General features: G+C 35.5%; 1 protein-coding gene across 2 annotated transcripts in view; it reads left to right on the top strand.

Annotated features, from left to right (window-relative positions):
- The window catches only part of GRIK2 (glutamate ionotropic receptor kainate type subunit 2), a gene marked incomplete at both ends in the record, with an annotated part of 685,772 nt that overhangs the window by 347,494 nt on the left and 325,484 nt on the right, over positions 1-12,794 (top strand). For both annotated transcript variants that reach the window (XM_080937894.1, XM_080937895.1), the window contains 2 exons: positions 9,142-9,285; positions 11,985-12,092. In XM_080937894.1, coding sequence (XP_080794020.1) covers positions 9,142-9,285; positions 11,985-12,092 — 252 coding nt within the window. The remainder of the gene's footprint in view (positions 1-9,141; positions 9,286-11,984; positions 12,093-12,794) is intronic.

Raw genomic sequence — 12,794 nt, forward strand, 5'->3', positions numbered from 1 at the left:
TTTAGATCGATAGCTGGCTATTACCTTCCTCCTGTATATAGGGCATTGTTTCCATTGCTGTAAGGTAGCATTATTTTGTTAGTTTCCTTCAATGAACATTTTTTTAAGTTTTGTATAATTATATTTATGCATTTTTAATTTTGTCTTTTTTAATGTTATTCATTCAGATGGAATCATCATTATTGCTTCTTTTAGTAGTTTGATGTATTCATATACTTTTATGCAAAAATGCTTAAAATCTGTACATTTATCTTTGTTTTTTAAAATAAAGTTGTTCAATTAAAAAAATGTTGTAACCAGTGAGAGAAGGACTTCCATTTTCACTTTATGAGTGGTTTGTAAGCAATGTTTACTGAAGTGTTTGCCCTTTTTGCATTGCCTGTAGTTCCACCTTTGTCAAAACTGAGTTGACTGTAAATGTCTGGCTTTTCTCCTCTATCTCATTCCTTTTGTGGGTATGGATTTGATGTCACTTTCATGCTATTTTGAAAGCACATTTTGTATTCATGTTGTTTAAGACCTCTATATTCTTTTGACCCAAAACTGTTTGGTAATTCAGGATCTTGTATAGTTCCATACACATTTTGGTGTTTATTTGTCTGGTTCTTTGAAGAAAGTCATAGCTATTTTGATAACGATTATCTTGATTCTGTCATTCACTTTAGCTGTTATCGAAATTTCAGCAATATTAACTCTTCTAATCTATTAAGACGGGTGTACTTCTATTCATTTGTGTCAGTTTCATTGTATTCCAGCCTTTGTCATAGTCATACTGTAGAAGTATTTGGCTTTTGCTTAAATATAATTGAATGCATTTTATTTTATTTTTGCAGCTGTTTTAAGCAGGCTTGCTTAGCTGTATTATAACTCACACAACTGACTATAGCTATATCACACTGCAATTTATTGTGATGTTGACTTTATACCCTGCTGCTCTGTTGAATTGTTTTATTAACTCTAATAGTGTTTTAATGATGTGTTTGGTGTTTCTATATATGGCTATGTCATCTGTAAATAGAAAACATTTTTCTGTTTTTTTTTTATTCCAATTTAGGTACCATTTATTTCATTGTCTTGCATAATTACTCTGGATATTACTGCTAATGTCATCTTGGATAAAAGCGACAGAAGTGGCCATCTTTATCTTCCTGCAACTTAGGACACCACTATCAGATATCTAGCATTCAATATGTTGTGAGCTGTTACCATGTTATAAATAGGCATTGTTACTTTCAACTCTGTTAAACTAAATCATTTAAAGTTTTTACCATAAATGATGCTAAATTTTATCACATGCAAGTTCTGTGTCTGGTAAGATGACCATGACTTTTTCATTCCTCTGTTGGTGTGTTATATAAAGATATCCTGTTTATTGAACAATGCACATTCAACCACCCTCACAAATACTTAAAACCCTGATCTTGATCATGTTGAAAAAGTGTGTGTGGGTGGTGTGTGTGTGTGTGTGTGTGTGTGTGTGTGTGTGTGTGTTATGTACACATTCATGCAGACATGTGCTTGTATATGCAGATGCCAATAAACTCACCTTTAGTATTTTTAGTGTACTGTTTATATTAAACACATTGATTGCTAATATTTTCTTGAGGATTTCTTTGTCTGAGTTCATCAGTTATGTTAGCTGGCAACCATTGTTGTATGATGATCCTGCCTTGTTTTATTATCAGTGTAGTTTTGGTCTGAGAATAGGATTCAGGAAGACTTTTCTTTTTGAATTTATGGTAAATTAAAAGTTGAAGGCATTTTGTTCTATTTTTTTTATTTTTTAATCTTTTTTTTACCATCTAGTCATTCTCTATCACTTTTGCCCTCTGACTGTTCTCCATCCCATATATCCACCCCCATCAACAAGAGTAGGACCCCATCCCAGACTTGTACACCCCCAGGCCTCCTGTGGCCTTCATGTCTCTGAAGGGTTAGGTGCATCTTCTCTGACTGAACCCAGAACAGGCAGTCCTTTGTTGTATATGTGTTAGCAGCCTCATATGAGCTGCTGTATTTGCCTGGTTGGTGGCTCAGTGTCTGAGATATCACAGGGTCCAGGTTAGTTGAGACTGCTGGTCTTCCTAACAGGTCATCCTCCTCCTCAGTTTCTTCCAACTTTTTCTTAATTCATCCACAGGTATCTCTGGCTTCTGTCCATTGATTGGATGTAAGCATCCACATCTGAATTTTTCAGCTACTTATTGAGCCTCTAGACAGGCAGCCATGCTAACTAAGCTCATGTCTGTAAGCACACCATGATCATCATAATCAGTAATCATGTCAAGCCTTCGAGCATCTCCTTGAGTTCAATCCCAAATTGGGCTTGTCATTGGATCTCCTTTTCTTCCTTCTCTTTTCCATTTTTGTCCCTGTAGTTCTTTTAGACAGGGACAATTCTGGTCAGAGTTTTTGACTGTGGGATGACAGCCCCATCCCTATACTTGATGTCTTGTCTTTCTACTATACTCTACAAGGACCCTCTGGCCGCTGTTGGGCACTTCATCTCAGGTCTCTCCCTTTAAGGCCTGAGATTCTCTTACTTCTCAGGTCTCTGGTACATTCTAGAGGTTCACCTACCTTTTCCCATATTTTCTGCCGGCCCTCAGGGCTTCAGTACTGTTTCCCCCCAATACCTGATTATGTTTCCTTCTCCCCTCTCTATCCTCTCTTCTACTCAGGTCCCTCTCTCCCTTTCCCTCCTGTGATTCCTTTCATCTCCCTCCCAAGTAGAACTGAGGCAGTCTAACTATATATCATACATGTCCTTTTGGTTCTGAATTGCCTCACGGAGGGTAATATTTTTTTAAACAATTTTGAAAAGTTTTGTTAAATATTTTATTTATTCACATTTAAAATGGTATCTCCTTTCTAGGTATCTTCTCTGGAACCCCCTATACCGTCCTCTCTCTCTCTGCGTCTATGAGGCTGCTCCCCAAACTATACTTGTTGGTTGATGTCTATATGCAGATGAAGCATGGCACAAATTAGATCAAGAACATACATGATTGAACTGTGAAAATTAAGGTGGGGACAAAGTTTTTGTAAGGCAGAAGAGAAGGAGAAGAAGAGGAGAATTAAGATGGAGAAAGGGAAGGATGATCCAGACCCAGGTGATCTCAATTGGCCCTAGACAGTTATGTATATGTTTTTTTTAAGGAATGGATCTCCATATGTCAATTTATCTTATCCATGTGGGCACTTTATATCTTTATTAATTAGCTGTGGGTTTACTGTATAGATGTATTGTGGATTGAGAATTTAATATATAAATCTGATTGATAAATTACGAGTTTCTAAAACTTTGATTTTACTGGGCTACAGGGAATGTGAGCAGAATTCCTGGCTGGTAAAGAGATAGCTGGGAGAGGGCATCTAGAGAGTACCTGGGGCTACTGGATTAATGTGTGAGTCAGGCATGGTAACTACTCACCAAGGGGACAATAAGTGATAGCAGCATGGCAGAAAGGCAGCTCTGCAGCTCACAGACCTCATGGCTCCATGCAGAGTGAAACCACCCAGGAACTAGTAGCCACCACTTTTATTATTTACCACAACACACACTGACGCCTGCCTCCCTGCTGTGGTATTTCCATGCACTGGGGTATCAAATCTTACCCACTGATGTCCCACAAGGCCATCCTCTGCTACATATGCAGCCAAAGTCATGGGTCCCTCCACGTGCAAATTTTGGTTGGTAGTTTAGTGATGGGAGCTCGGGTGGGTCTGGTTGACTGATATTGTTCATCCAATGGGGTGCAAACCCCTTCAGCTCCTTCAGTTCTTTCTCTAACTCCTCCTTTGGGGACCCTGTGCTCAGTGCAATGATGGCCTGTAAGCATAAACCTCTGTATTTATCGGGTTCTGGAAAAGCCTCTCAGGAGACAGTTACATCAGGCTTCTGTCAGCTTGCACTTTTTGGTGTCTACAATAGCGTCTGGGTTTGGTGACTAGATATGGGATGGATCCACAGTTGGGAAAGTCTCTGGATGGCCTTTCCTTCAGTCTCAGCTGCACATTTTGTATCCATATTTTCTTTCTTGAGGATTTTGTTCCCCCTTCTAAGAGAGATTAAAGCATCAGCACTTTGGTCTTTCTCCTTCTTAACCTTCAGGTTGTGGGTGAATTGTGTCTTTGGAATCACATGCTCATAGGATAATATCCACTTATCAGTGAGCATATACTATGTGTATTCTTTTGTGACTGGGTTACCTCACTTAGAATGATATTTTCTAGTTCTATCCCCTCCACACACTTCCTACCACATCTCCCCCTCCCTGCTTTCTTGAGGGTACTCCCCTACCCACCCATCTATTCCCCTACAGGAAAAAAGGCTGGTCCTCCCACTGAAGCTGGATAAGGTCATCATATGCACTAAAACCATCTGGTCCTGAGTTTTGTGGCCTGGATAGGAGACTTTTAATGACTACTTTTATTTCAGTAGCAGATATGGAACTGTTTAGATGGTTTATCTGATCTTGATCTAACTTTGGTACCTCGATATGCCTTAAAAAATATCCATTTCATCCAGATTTTCCAGTTTTGCTGAGTATGGAATTTTGTAGTAAAATCTGATAGTTATTATAATTTCCTCAGTTTCTGTTGTTATGTCTCCGTTTTCATTTTTTGATTTTGTTAATTTGAATACTGTGCCCTCCGGTTAGTATAGCTAATGGTTTATTTATCTAGTTGATTTTCTCTAAGAACCAGCTCCTAGGTTTGTTGAGTTTTTGTTTAGTTCTTTTTGTTTCTACTTGGTTGATTACAGCCCTGAGTTGTTTTTTGTTTGTTTGTTTGTTTGTTTTTTGTTTTTTTCTCTGCCATCTACTTTTGTACGTATTTGCTTTTGTTTTTCTTCTAGACCTTTTATATATATATATATATATATATATATATATATATATATATATATATATATATATATATATGCTGTTAATCTGCTAGTGTATGCTCTCTCCAGTTTCTTTTCGGAGACACACAGTGCTGTGAGTTTTCCTCTTTGCACTGCTTTCATTATATCCATAAGTTTTGGTATGTTGTGCCTTCATTTCTGTTAAATTCTAGAAAGTCTTTAATATTTCTTTATTTCTTTCTTGACCAGTTTATCAAAGTGTAGAATACTGTTCAGCTTCCATGTATATGTGGGCTTTCTGTTGTTTTTGTTGTTATTGAAGACTAGTGTTATTCCATGGTGATCGAATAGAATGCATGAGATTATTTCCATCTTCTTCTATCTGTTGAGGACTGTTTTGTGACAGATTATATGGTACATTTCAACTCCTTCTGTCCTTTCTACAGATTCTTCAATGGGGTCATTGTGTTCAGTCTGATGGTTAGCAACAAGTATTTTCCTCTGTATCAGTATTGCTCCAGAAGAGCCAATGAGGAGGCACCCATATCATGTTCCTGGCAGTTAGAATTATTTGATATCAGCAATAGTGCTTGGGTTTAGTGGCTGCATATGTGGTGGATCATCTGGTGAGGCAGTCACTAAGTGATTTTTTTCTCTAATCCCTGCTCCTGTATTTGTCCCTTTACTTCTTCCTAGGAGAGTTTGGTTCCCTCTTCTATGAAGGACTGAAGGATCCACCTTCTGGTATTCCTTCTCTTTGAGTTTCATAAGTTGTATAAACTGTTTCTTGGGTATTCAAGCTTTTGGGGTTAGTATCTGCTTATAAGTGAGTATATACCAGGATTGCTCTTTTGTGACTGGGTTATCTTACTCAGGATGATACCTTCAAGTTCTATCCACTTGCCTAGGAATTTCATGAAGTCATTGTTTTTAATAGCTAAGTGTATTTGTACCACAATTTCTGTATCCACTTCTCTGTTGAAGGACATCTGGGTTCTTTCCAGCTTCTGGCTACTATAAATAAGGCTGCTATGAACATGGTGGAGCATGTGTCCTTGTTTTATGTTGAAGTTTCTTTTGGGTATATGCCTAAGAGTCATGTAGTTAGGTCCTCATTTACTACTATGTCCAATTTTCTGAGGAACCACCAGACTGATTTCCAGAATAGTTGTACCAGTTTACAATCTCACCAGCAGTGGAGGAGTGTTCTTCTTTCTTCACGACCTCACTAGTATCTGCTGTCACCTGAGTTTTTGATCTTACCCATTCTGACTGGTGTATGGTAGAATCTCAGGGTTGTTTTGATTTCCATTTCTCTGATGACTAGGGATGTTGAGCATTTCTTTAGGTGTTTCTCGGCCATTCAATATTCTTTAGCTGAGAATTGCTTGTTTAGCTCTGTTCCCCATTTTTAATAGGATTATGTGATTCTCTGGAGTCTAACTTCTTGAGTTCTTTGCATATATTGGATACTAGTCTTCTATCAGATGTAGAATTGGTAAAGATCCTTTCTCAATTTGTTCATTGCCATTTTATCCTTTTGCCAGTGCCCTTTGCCTTACAGAAGCTTTGGAAGTTCATGAGGTCCCATTTGTCAATTTTTGATCTTAGAACTTAAGCCACTGATGTTCTGTTCAGGAAATTTCTCCTGTGCCCATATGTTCTCAGATCTTTCCTATTTACTATTTTATTAGTTTCAGTGTACCTAGTTTTATGTGGAGGTCTTTAATCCACTTGGACTTGAGCTCTATACAAGGAGATAAGAAAGAATCAATTTGCATTCTTCTACATGCTGACTGCCAGTTGAACCAGCATCATTTGTTGAAGAGGCTGTCCTTTTTCCATTGAATGTTTTTAGTTCCTTTGTAAAAATCAAGTGACCATGGGTGCATGCATTCATTTCTGGGTCCTCAGTTTTGTTCCATTGATCTACCTGCTTGTGTCTGTACCAATATCATGCAGTTTTTAATCACAATTGATCTGTAATACAGCTTGAAGTCAAGAATGTTTTTCCCCTGGAAGTTCTTTTATTGTTGAGAATAGTTTTTTGTCCTTCTTAAAGTCATCTATTATCATTATGAGATGTGGTATAATATCAGAATCTTGCTTTACTGGTGTGCTATGTTATTCAGGATTTCTGAAGTAGGAAAACTGCATTCTGAAGATCCAAATGGCCCTGGTTTCTGTTGCTTAGGTTCTTGTACTTGCCTCTCATCATTTGGTTGTTCCAAATGAATTGATTCTCCTCTACTTGTATGGTTTCCAAAGATTATTTATTTTCTTTTAAACTTCTATATTTTATTGTATTAGAGGCAATAATGATATGTAATAGAATTCTAATTTTAAAATACTATTAAAAATTTATGGTAACAATTTTGTCCTTACTAGGATTATTCCAGACTTTGATACATTAAATTCTTGTTTTTTTTGCTCTGACAAAATTTTGAAGAAAATAATGTAAGGAGGGAAGAGTATGTTTTGGCAAATGGTTACAAAATCTTGAGGCTAAAGTGGTAACCAAATGTAACAGCTATTTTCTATTTGTAGTCAGTATGTAAGGGAAAGAACAATGGACTTTTCTTGTCTTTTTTTTTTTTTTTTCTAATTCAGCTGAGTATACTATACTGTGAGATGGTCCCACCCATATTCAGTGTTCAGATTATAATTTTCTTTCTCAGTTAGAGATGACCTTCTCACTCAAAATTCTACAAGGCCTGCCTCCTAGGAGAACTAATATAGCCAAGTTGACAATGCATTCCATCAGGAATGAAATTTGAATTTAGGAAGAAACTTGATACTTTGAGGTGTATTTCTGTGGTAATATTATGAAACTAGCCTGCCAGTAATACCTGAAAGATTTCACTTCTGTCTTCTTTTCTCAGCAGGTGCATGGTCTAATATTTCATGGTGTTTTAGAAAAAATACATTTTTCAAATTTGATAATGACTTCTAGGGCCAGAAGTCTTATATGTGATAAATTTTAACTTAGATCCAAACCAAACAGTGGTTCATATTGTCAGGTTCATATTTGGTACCCTGTATCAAATTCAGTCTTCTCGTTATTTACTATGCAGCTAACATGGCATGCAAAATTAGTCATCTGTTATTTATAAAACAATGTTTGTAGATATGCATTTACATTTCTCAAAGACTTAAAAAGACAAAATGACTGTTCCTGCACTCTCATATTGCAATGTTCTGTTTAGTCATTTTCTATTTCCTGTGATAAAACTCATAGGATCTATCTGAATGGAAAATAAAATCTCATTTTGTCTTGTACTGTGGCACACAATATGATCTACAGGGTTCCTATTCAGTTTAGAATTCACTTCACAGCCCACTAATTGTATGAATGAGGAAAGGAACTACATGCTTTTATTCTAAATCATGCCAAACAGATGGCTCAAAGATCACTGATAGTAGCCCTGTGAGTGTGCCCATCTCTTGTAGGTATGTGAACTGGCATGGATCCAAAACACATGGTGAGCAAATTGTGTGAGCTGAATGATTGAGAGTCTCTGAACCTCTTGTTTTTTATGAATTTCATAGGCGTTATTTTTATCATTGACTCAGAAAGTAGCTGGTCATTTGATCAGGTACTGAACAGTTAAATTCATATTCATTTTATTTGCAAAGCTAAATGAACTTTTATTGATATAGTAATTTTGAGTGAAGAAAACAGCACAAGAGATTAAGCTTAGGTTCTTGAAAAGGGATTAACACATACACTGAGATTCTGTCTTTGGGATGATGCATCATGACTGAGAATGGATATTTGAAATTAGAGCTGAAGACAAGATCTGGGCTTATATCTTAAGCTTTCTAAAGTGACTCTTTTTTAAAAATCTCTTTTCTTCCTCCTGCACAGGAGAACTGTTCACTTCTATAAATATTATGTGAGATATATAATAATTCTAAATGTCACAGTTTCAGCCAGTGTACTTTGTGTGTGTGTGTGTGTGTGTGTGTGTGTGTGTGTGTGTGTGTGTGTGTGTGTGTGTGTGGTGAGACAGAGTAAGATAGACCAAGGGAAAGTGAGAAGACCAATAAAGTGTCTTTATGTATTTCCAGCTAAAAAGGCAATACCAGGGTCTGTATTGATTTAGCAGAGAAAGGCCATGTGGGTCAACTGTGCTAAAAGAGCTGTAGTAATATGGTCACAGTGTCTTATCTGAGAAAGAGCCACAAAATGTAGAGGAAATTGTTTGCTCTAATGTAAAGAACACTTCTTAGTCGACCATTCTTGCATGCTGTGTTTATGAACATATATGCCCTTTCTCTGCTTCCAGACTGATGCGGCTCTGATGTATGATGCAGTGCACGTTGTGTCTGTGGCTGTGCAACAGTTTCCCCAGATGACAGTCAGCTCCTTGCAATGCAATCGACACAAACCCTGGCGCTTTGGGACCCGCTTCATGAGCCTAATTAAAGAGGTAAGTGGAGAAGAGACTGGCGAAGGACAGTGAAGTCATCCTAGCACACACTTTTATGTTTTAATTGAAACTTCATTTCTTAACAGATTCTACTTTTGTATAATATATGCCATCTACCGTTTCCTTTTCCTCCACTCCTTCTCACTCCCCTCAAATTTCCTCTTTCCCAGATCCACATTTTCTCCATTTCCTCCTAAGGAAAAAGCAGGCCTCCAAGAGACAACAGCTAAACAGGAAAAGCCAAAATGCAAAAAGACAATTAAATACAAATTATTATTTTAGTCATACATTAGTTCAATATCCATCAACATATCTCTGATGACCTAAGCTTATGAAGCCTAATGACCCATTTAAAGCTTGATTGATGGTATTAATCTTATTTTTGAAAATCTGTTTTTCTGACATTTTATAGAGAGGTTGCTGTCTAAATAAATGTTGTATGTTAGCCAATGAACTAGGAAGTATTTTTTTTTTAACTTGAATGTCATTTAGGCTCCAATAAATTTAAAATTAATTTGTGTGACATGGCTATTTTATCTATAGAACTGTAGGAAACAAAATGTACAAATATTCTACATAACAAGACTAGAAATGTAGTTCCATGGCAGACTGCTTGTTGAGCATATGTGAGTCGCAAGTTCAATTCCCATCACTTTGAAACACAAAGCTGAAAATAATATATAGATTCACAAAGTACAAAACTTACTTCACACTGTGTAATGGAGTAATGCTTAAGACAATGTATTGTCCCTCTTCTGATATTGACCAGAAGTAGAAAAAACAAGTGGAAAGTGACTCATTTATGCATATGCGCACACAGTTTTTTTTTTTTTTTTTTTTTTTGCAGTTTTCTCTTCCTCCTAAGAATGGCAGTCCTTTGTTTGCTTAGACCATTTCTCTTGGATAAAAATTTATGTGGTCGATTGTCTTAACTATTAAAACAATCACAAGCATTGGCACACTTAAGATTTTTCAACATTGCTAATAGATTAACCATCTATTTTATCGTGGAATAAAAATGCAAATAGGATCATGAGTGGGAATCTCACAATATTCTTAGACAGTCTCCATGCATTTCCATTCTCTAACATTTGTCAGACTCAATTCGGGGTTACTGGTTTTCCCTGAAGAATAGCTCTTTATTAGTTGCTTCACATTCTACATTAAGTTCTTGTTTAAAGCACTCAGCACTCTTGGAGCTCTGGACATAGATCACAGGTCTCTGTGGTGAAAGAATTGATTTTCCTGAACTCAGCATTTGAGCATTATGGCTGAGATGTGTGTTAGCTAGCCCTGAAAGAAACAGCTCTATGACAATTCCCACTGTATTTATTGTAGAGTATAATTGAGAGCTTTGTCCACTAAATCACAGTATTCCCCTTAAGAGGACCAACAGAAGAAAGTCCTTTGAGTTCTCCATACCAGGAGAGGCTGTTTATCTCAGGCAGCTTGTATGACTCCAAAATATGAACCCTGCATATTACAATTCAATCATTTTTTCCCTTTCTGCTTAGGTTGCTAGGAAGTTTAAAATTGAGTAAGTTAGAGAATGTTTATTACTTGTCTGGTTTGGGATCTTAAAGTTTTACTCCTTTCTCCCTAGTTTTATTTTGCTGTTCTCTACATATATTCTGATGCTTTCTGATTCTTTTATATGTTATTACATTATTTTAAGTATTTTACTAGTGTTCTGAATAATTTTTCTTTTGAAGAAATTGGATAAACTCTTTTCTAACACATTTATTGCCTGCTTAAATTTATTCAGTACATATTGTAATATGACACAGATAATAACCATGATTTCTATTTCATTTTTAATTTAGTGTCTGAAAACTAGTTTGAAAGGCCCACACACTAGCATCAAAGAAGCAAATAGGGTGACTAAAAACTAGGGTAGCAATGATGCTCATTTACATTCACTATTGAAATACTAACTTTAATCTTTTAAGAATCCTGTGTTTCGGCTACTGGTGTATATTATTTCAAACTTTGCAGATACATGTATATGTTACAGCATTAAAACTTTCAAGTGATAATTATTTAAGCAATGTCTAAATGCCATATATTGGAAATAGACAATTTTGGTAAATACCATAAAATTTGGAAAATATTTTTATTTAAAATAAAATCTACTCATTTATTCACTTTGGAGGCATAACATTCTACCTCATGCTTCACTGAGAATATGTTTTACAGGCATTATAACTGATATAGAATAATTATGAAATATATGCCTTAACTTCTTCAGGAAATGTTATTTACAATATTTATTTTAAGGGAGGATTGTTAACTGAAAAAGTATAACAGACTTTTGTGGACTCCATGTTTCATCAAAGTAGCATGTTTATTGCTGTTATGAATTTAGGGAGTAAATTATAGTTTGGAATAATCCTGAATGTTGTATTCAATAAATCAAACACTATAATATATTTTTTGTTAAGGAACACCTAGTATATAAACCAAAATCATTAAATATATCGAAGGAAAAATCTATCAACATGAATTGATAAGTTAAGCAATTGTATTTAAGTTGGGAAATTATCAGAGAGAAAATTAAATTCTTCACATTTCAAAACAAAATATAGTTAAAAATGTAATTCCAAATAATTTTTGAGAAGGAAAGAAAGTAGCTTTCTTTTCTAGTAATTATGAAAAATATTTCTTGTTAATTATGAGTTTTGGTTTTTCTTTTTTTCCAGGCTCACTGGGAAGGTCTCACAGGCAGAATAACATTTAACAAAACCAATGGCTTACGGACAGATTTTGATTTGGATGTAATCAGTCTCAAGGAAGAAGGTCTGGAGAAGGTATATGAGCTCGTCATTTTGAATATTTAATAATTTTATGAAAACTTATGACAAAAAGATGACATCTTTATTAAAGGCACATTTCATGTTTTTCTTAAACTTTATTAAGTAAATTTCATGCAATTCATCAATATATTAGTCCAATAGCTGACAACTAAGATTTAAGACTAAGGGTTAGCTTTAATTTTTAAAAGGATGTATTTATTTGTGTATGAATGATTTTTTTCTGTGCACATACTTCTATATATTTATAGCATGATCATGCCGAGTGCCTGTTATGATCAGAAGCTGGAGGCACTGAGGATTCTGGCTGCCATTTGCTGCTAAGAATCACATGTAACTGTTCTCTATTTAAAGTCTGGCTTTAAAACAATAAACACAATAGAATCAAAGAAAATGTACAACAACAACAACAAAAAAAAAAAAAACCCAAAACTACGACATCAACAAAACATTTTTCATGCTGGATTATTTTAAAATAAAACATCTAAATTAATAAAAATATAAATTAGGTGGATGAATGGAAGGTGTAACACTGGCTCCCCTTGATTCTGTGTCTATGGTCTACATGTCTATTGATATCACAATGCTGTAGTCTGATAGTATTTGTGATGTATTAATTAGGTGTTTATTTTCTTTTTGATTGGATTTATTTTACTTATATTTCAAATGTGATCCCTTTTCCCAGTTTCCACTCTGAAA

Source organism: Micromys minutus, assembly GCF_963924665.1.
Source record: "Micromys minutus genome assembly, chromosome: 25".
Classification (NCBI taxonomy): Eukaryota; Metazoa; Chordata; class Mammalia; order Rodentia; family Muridae; genus Micromys; species Micromys minutus.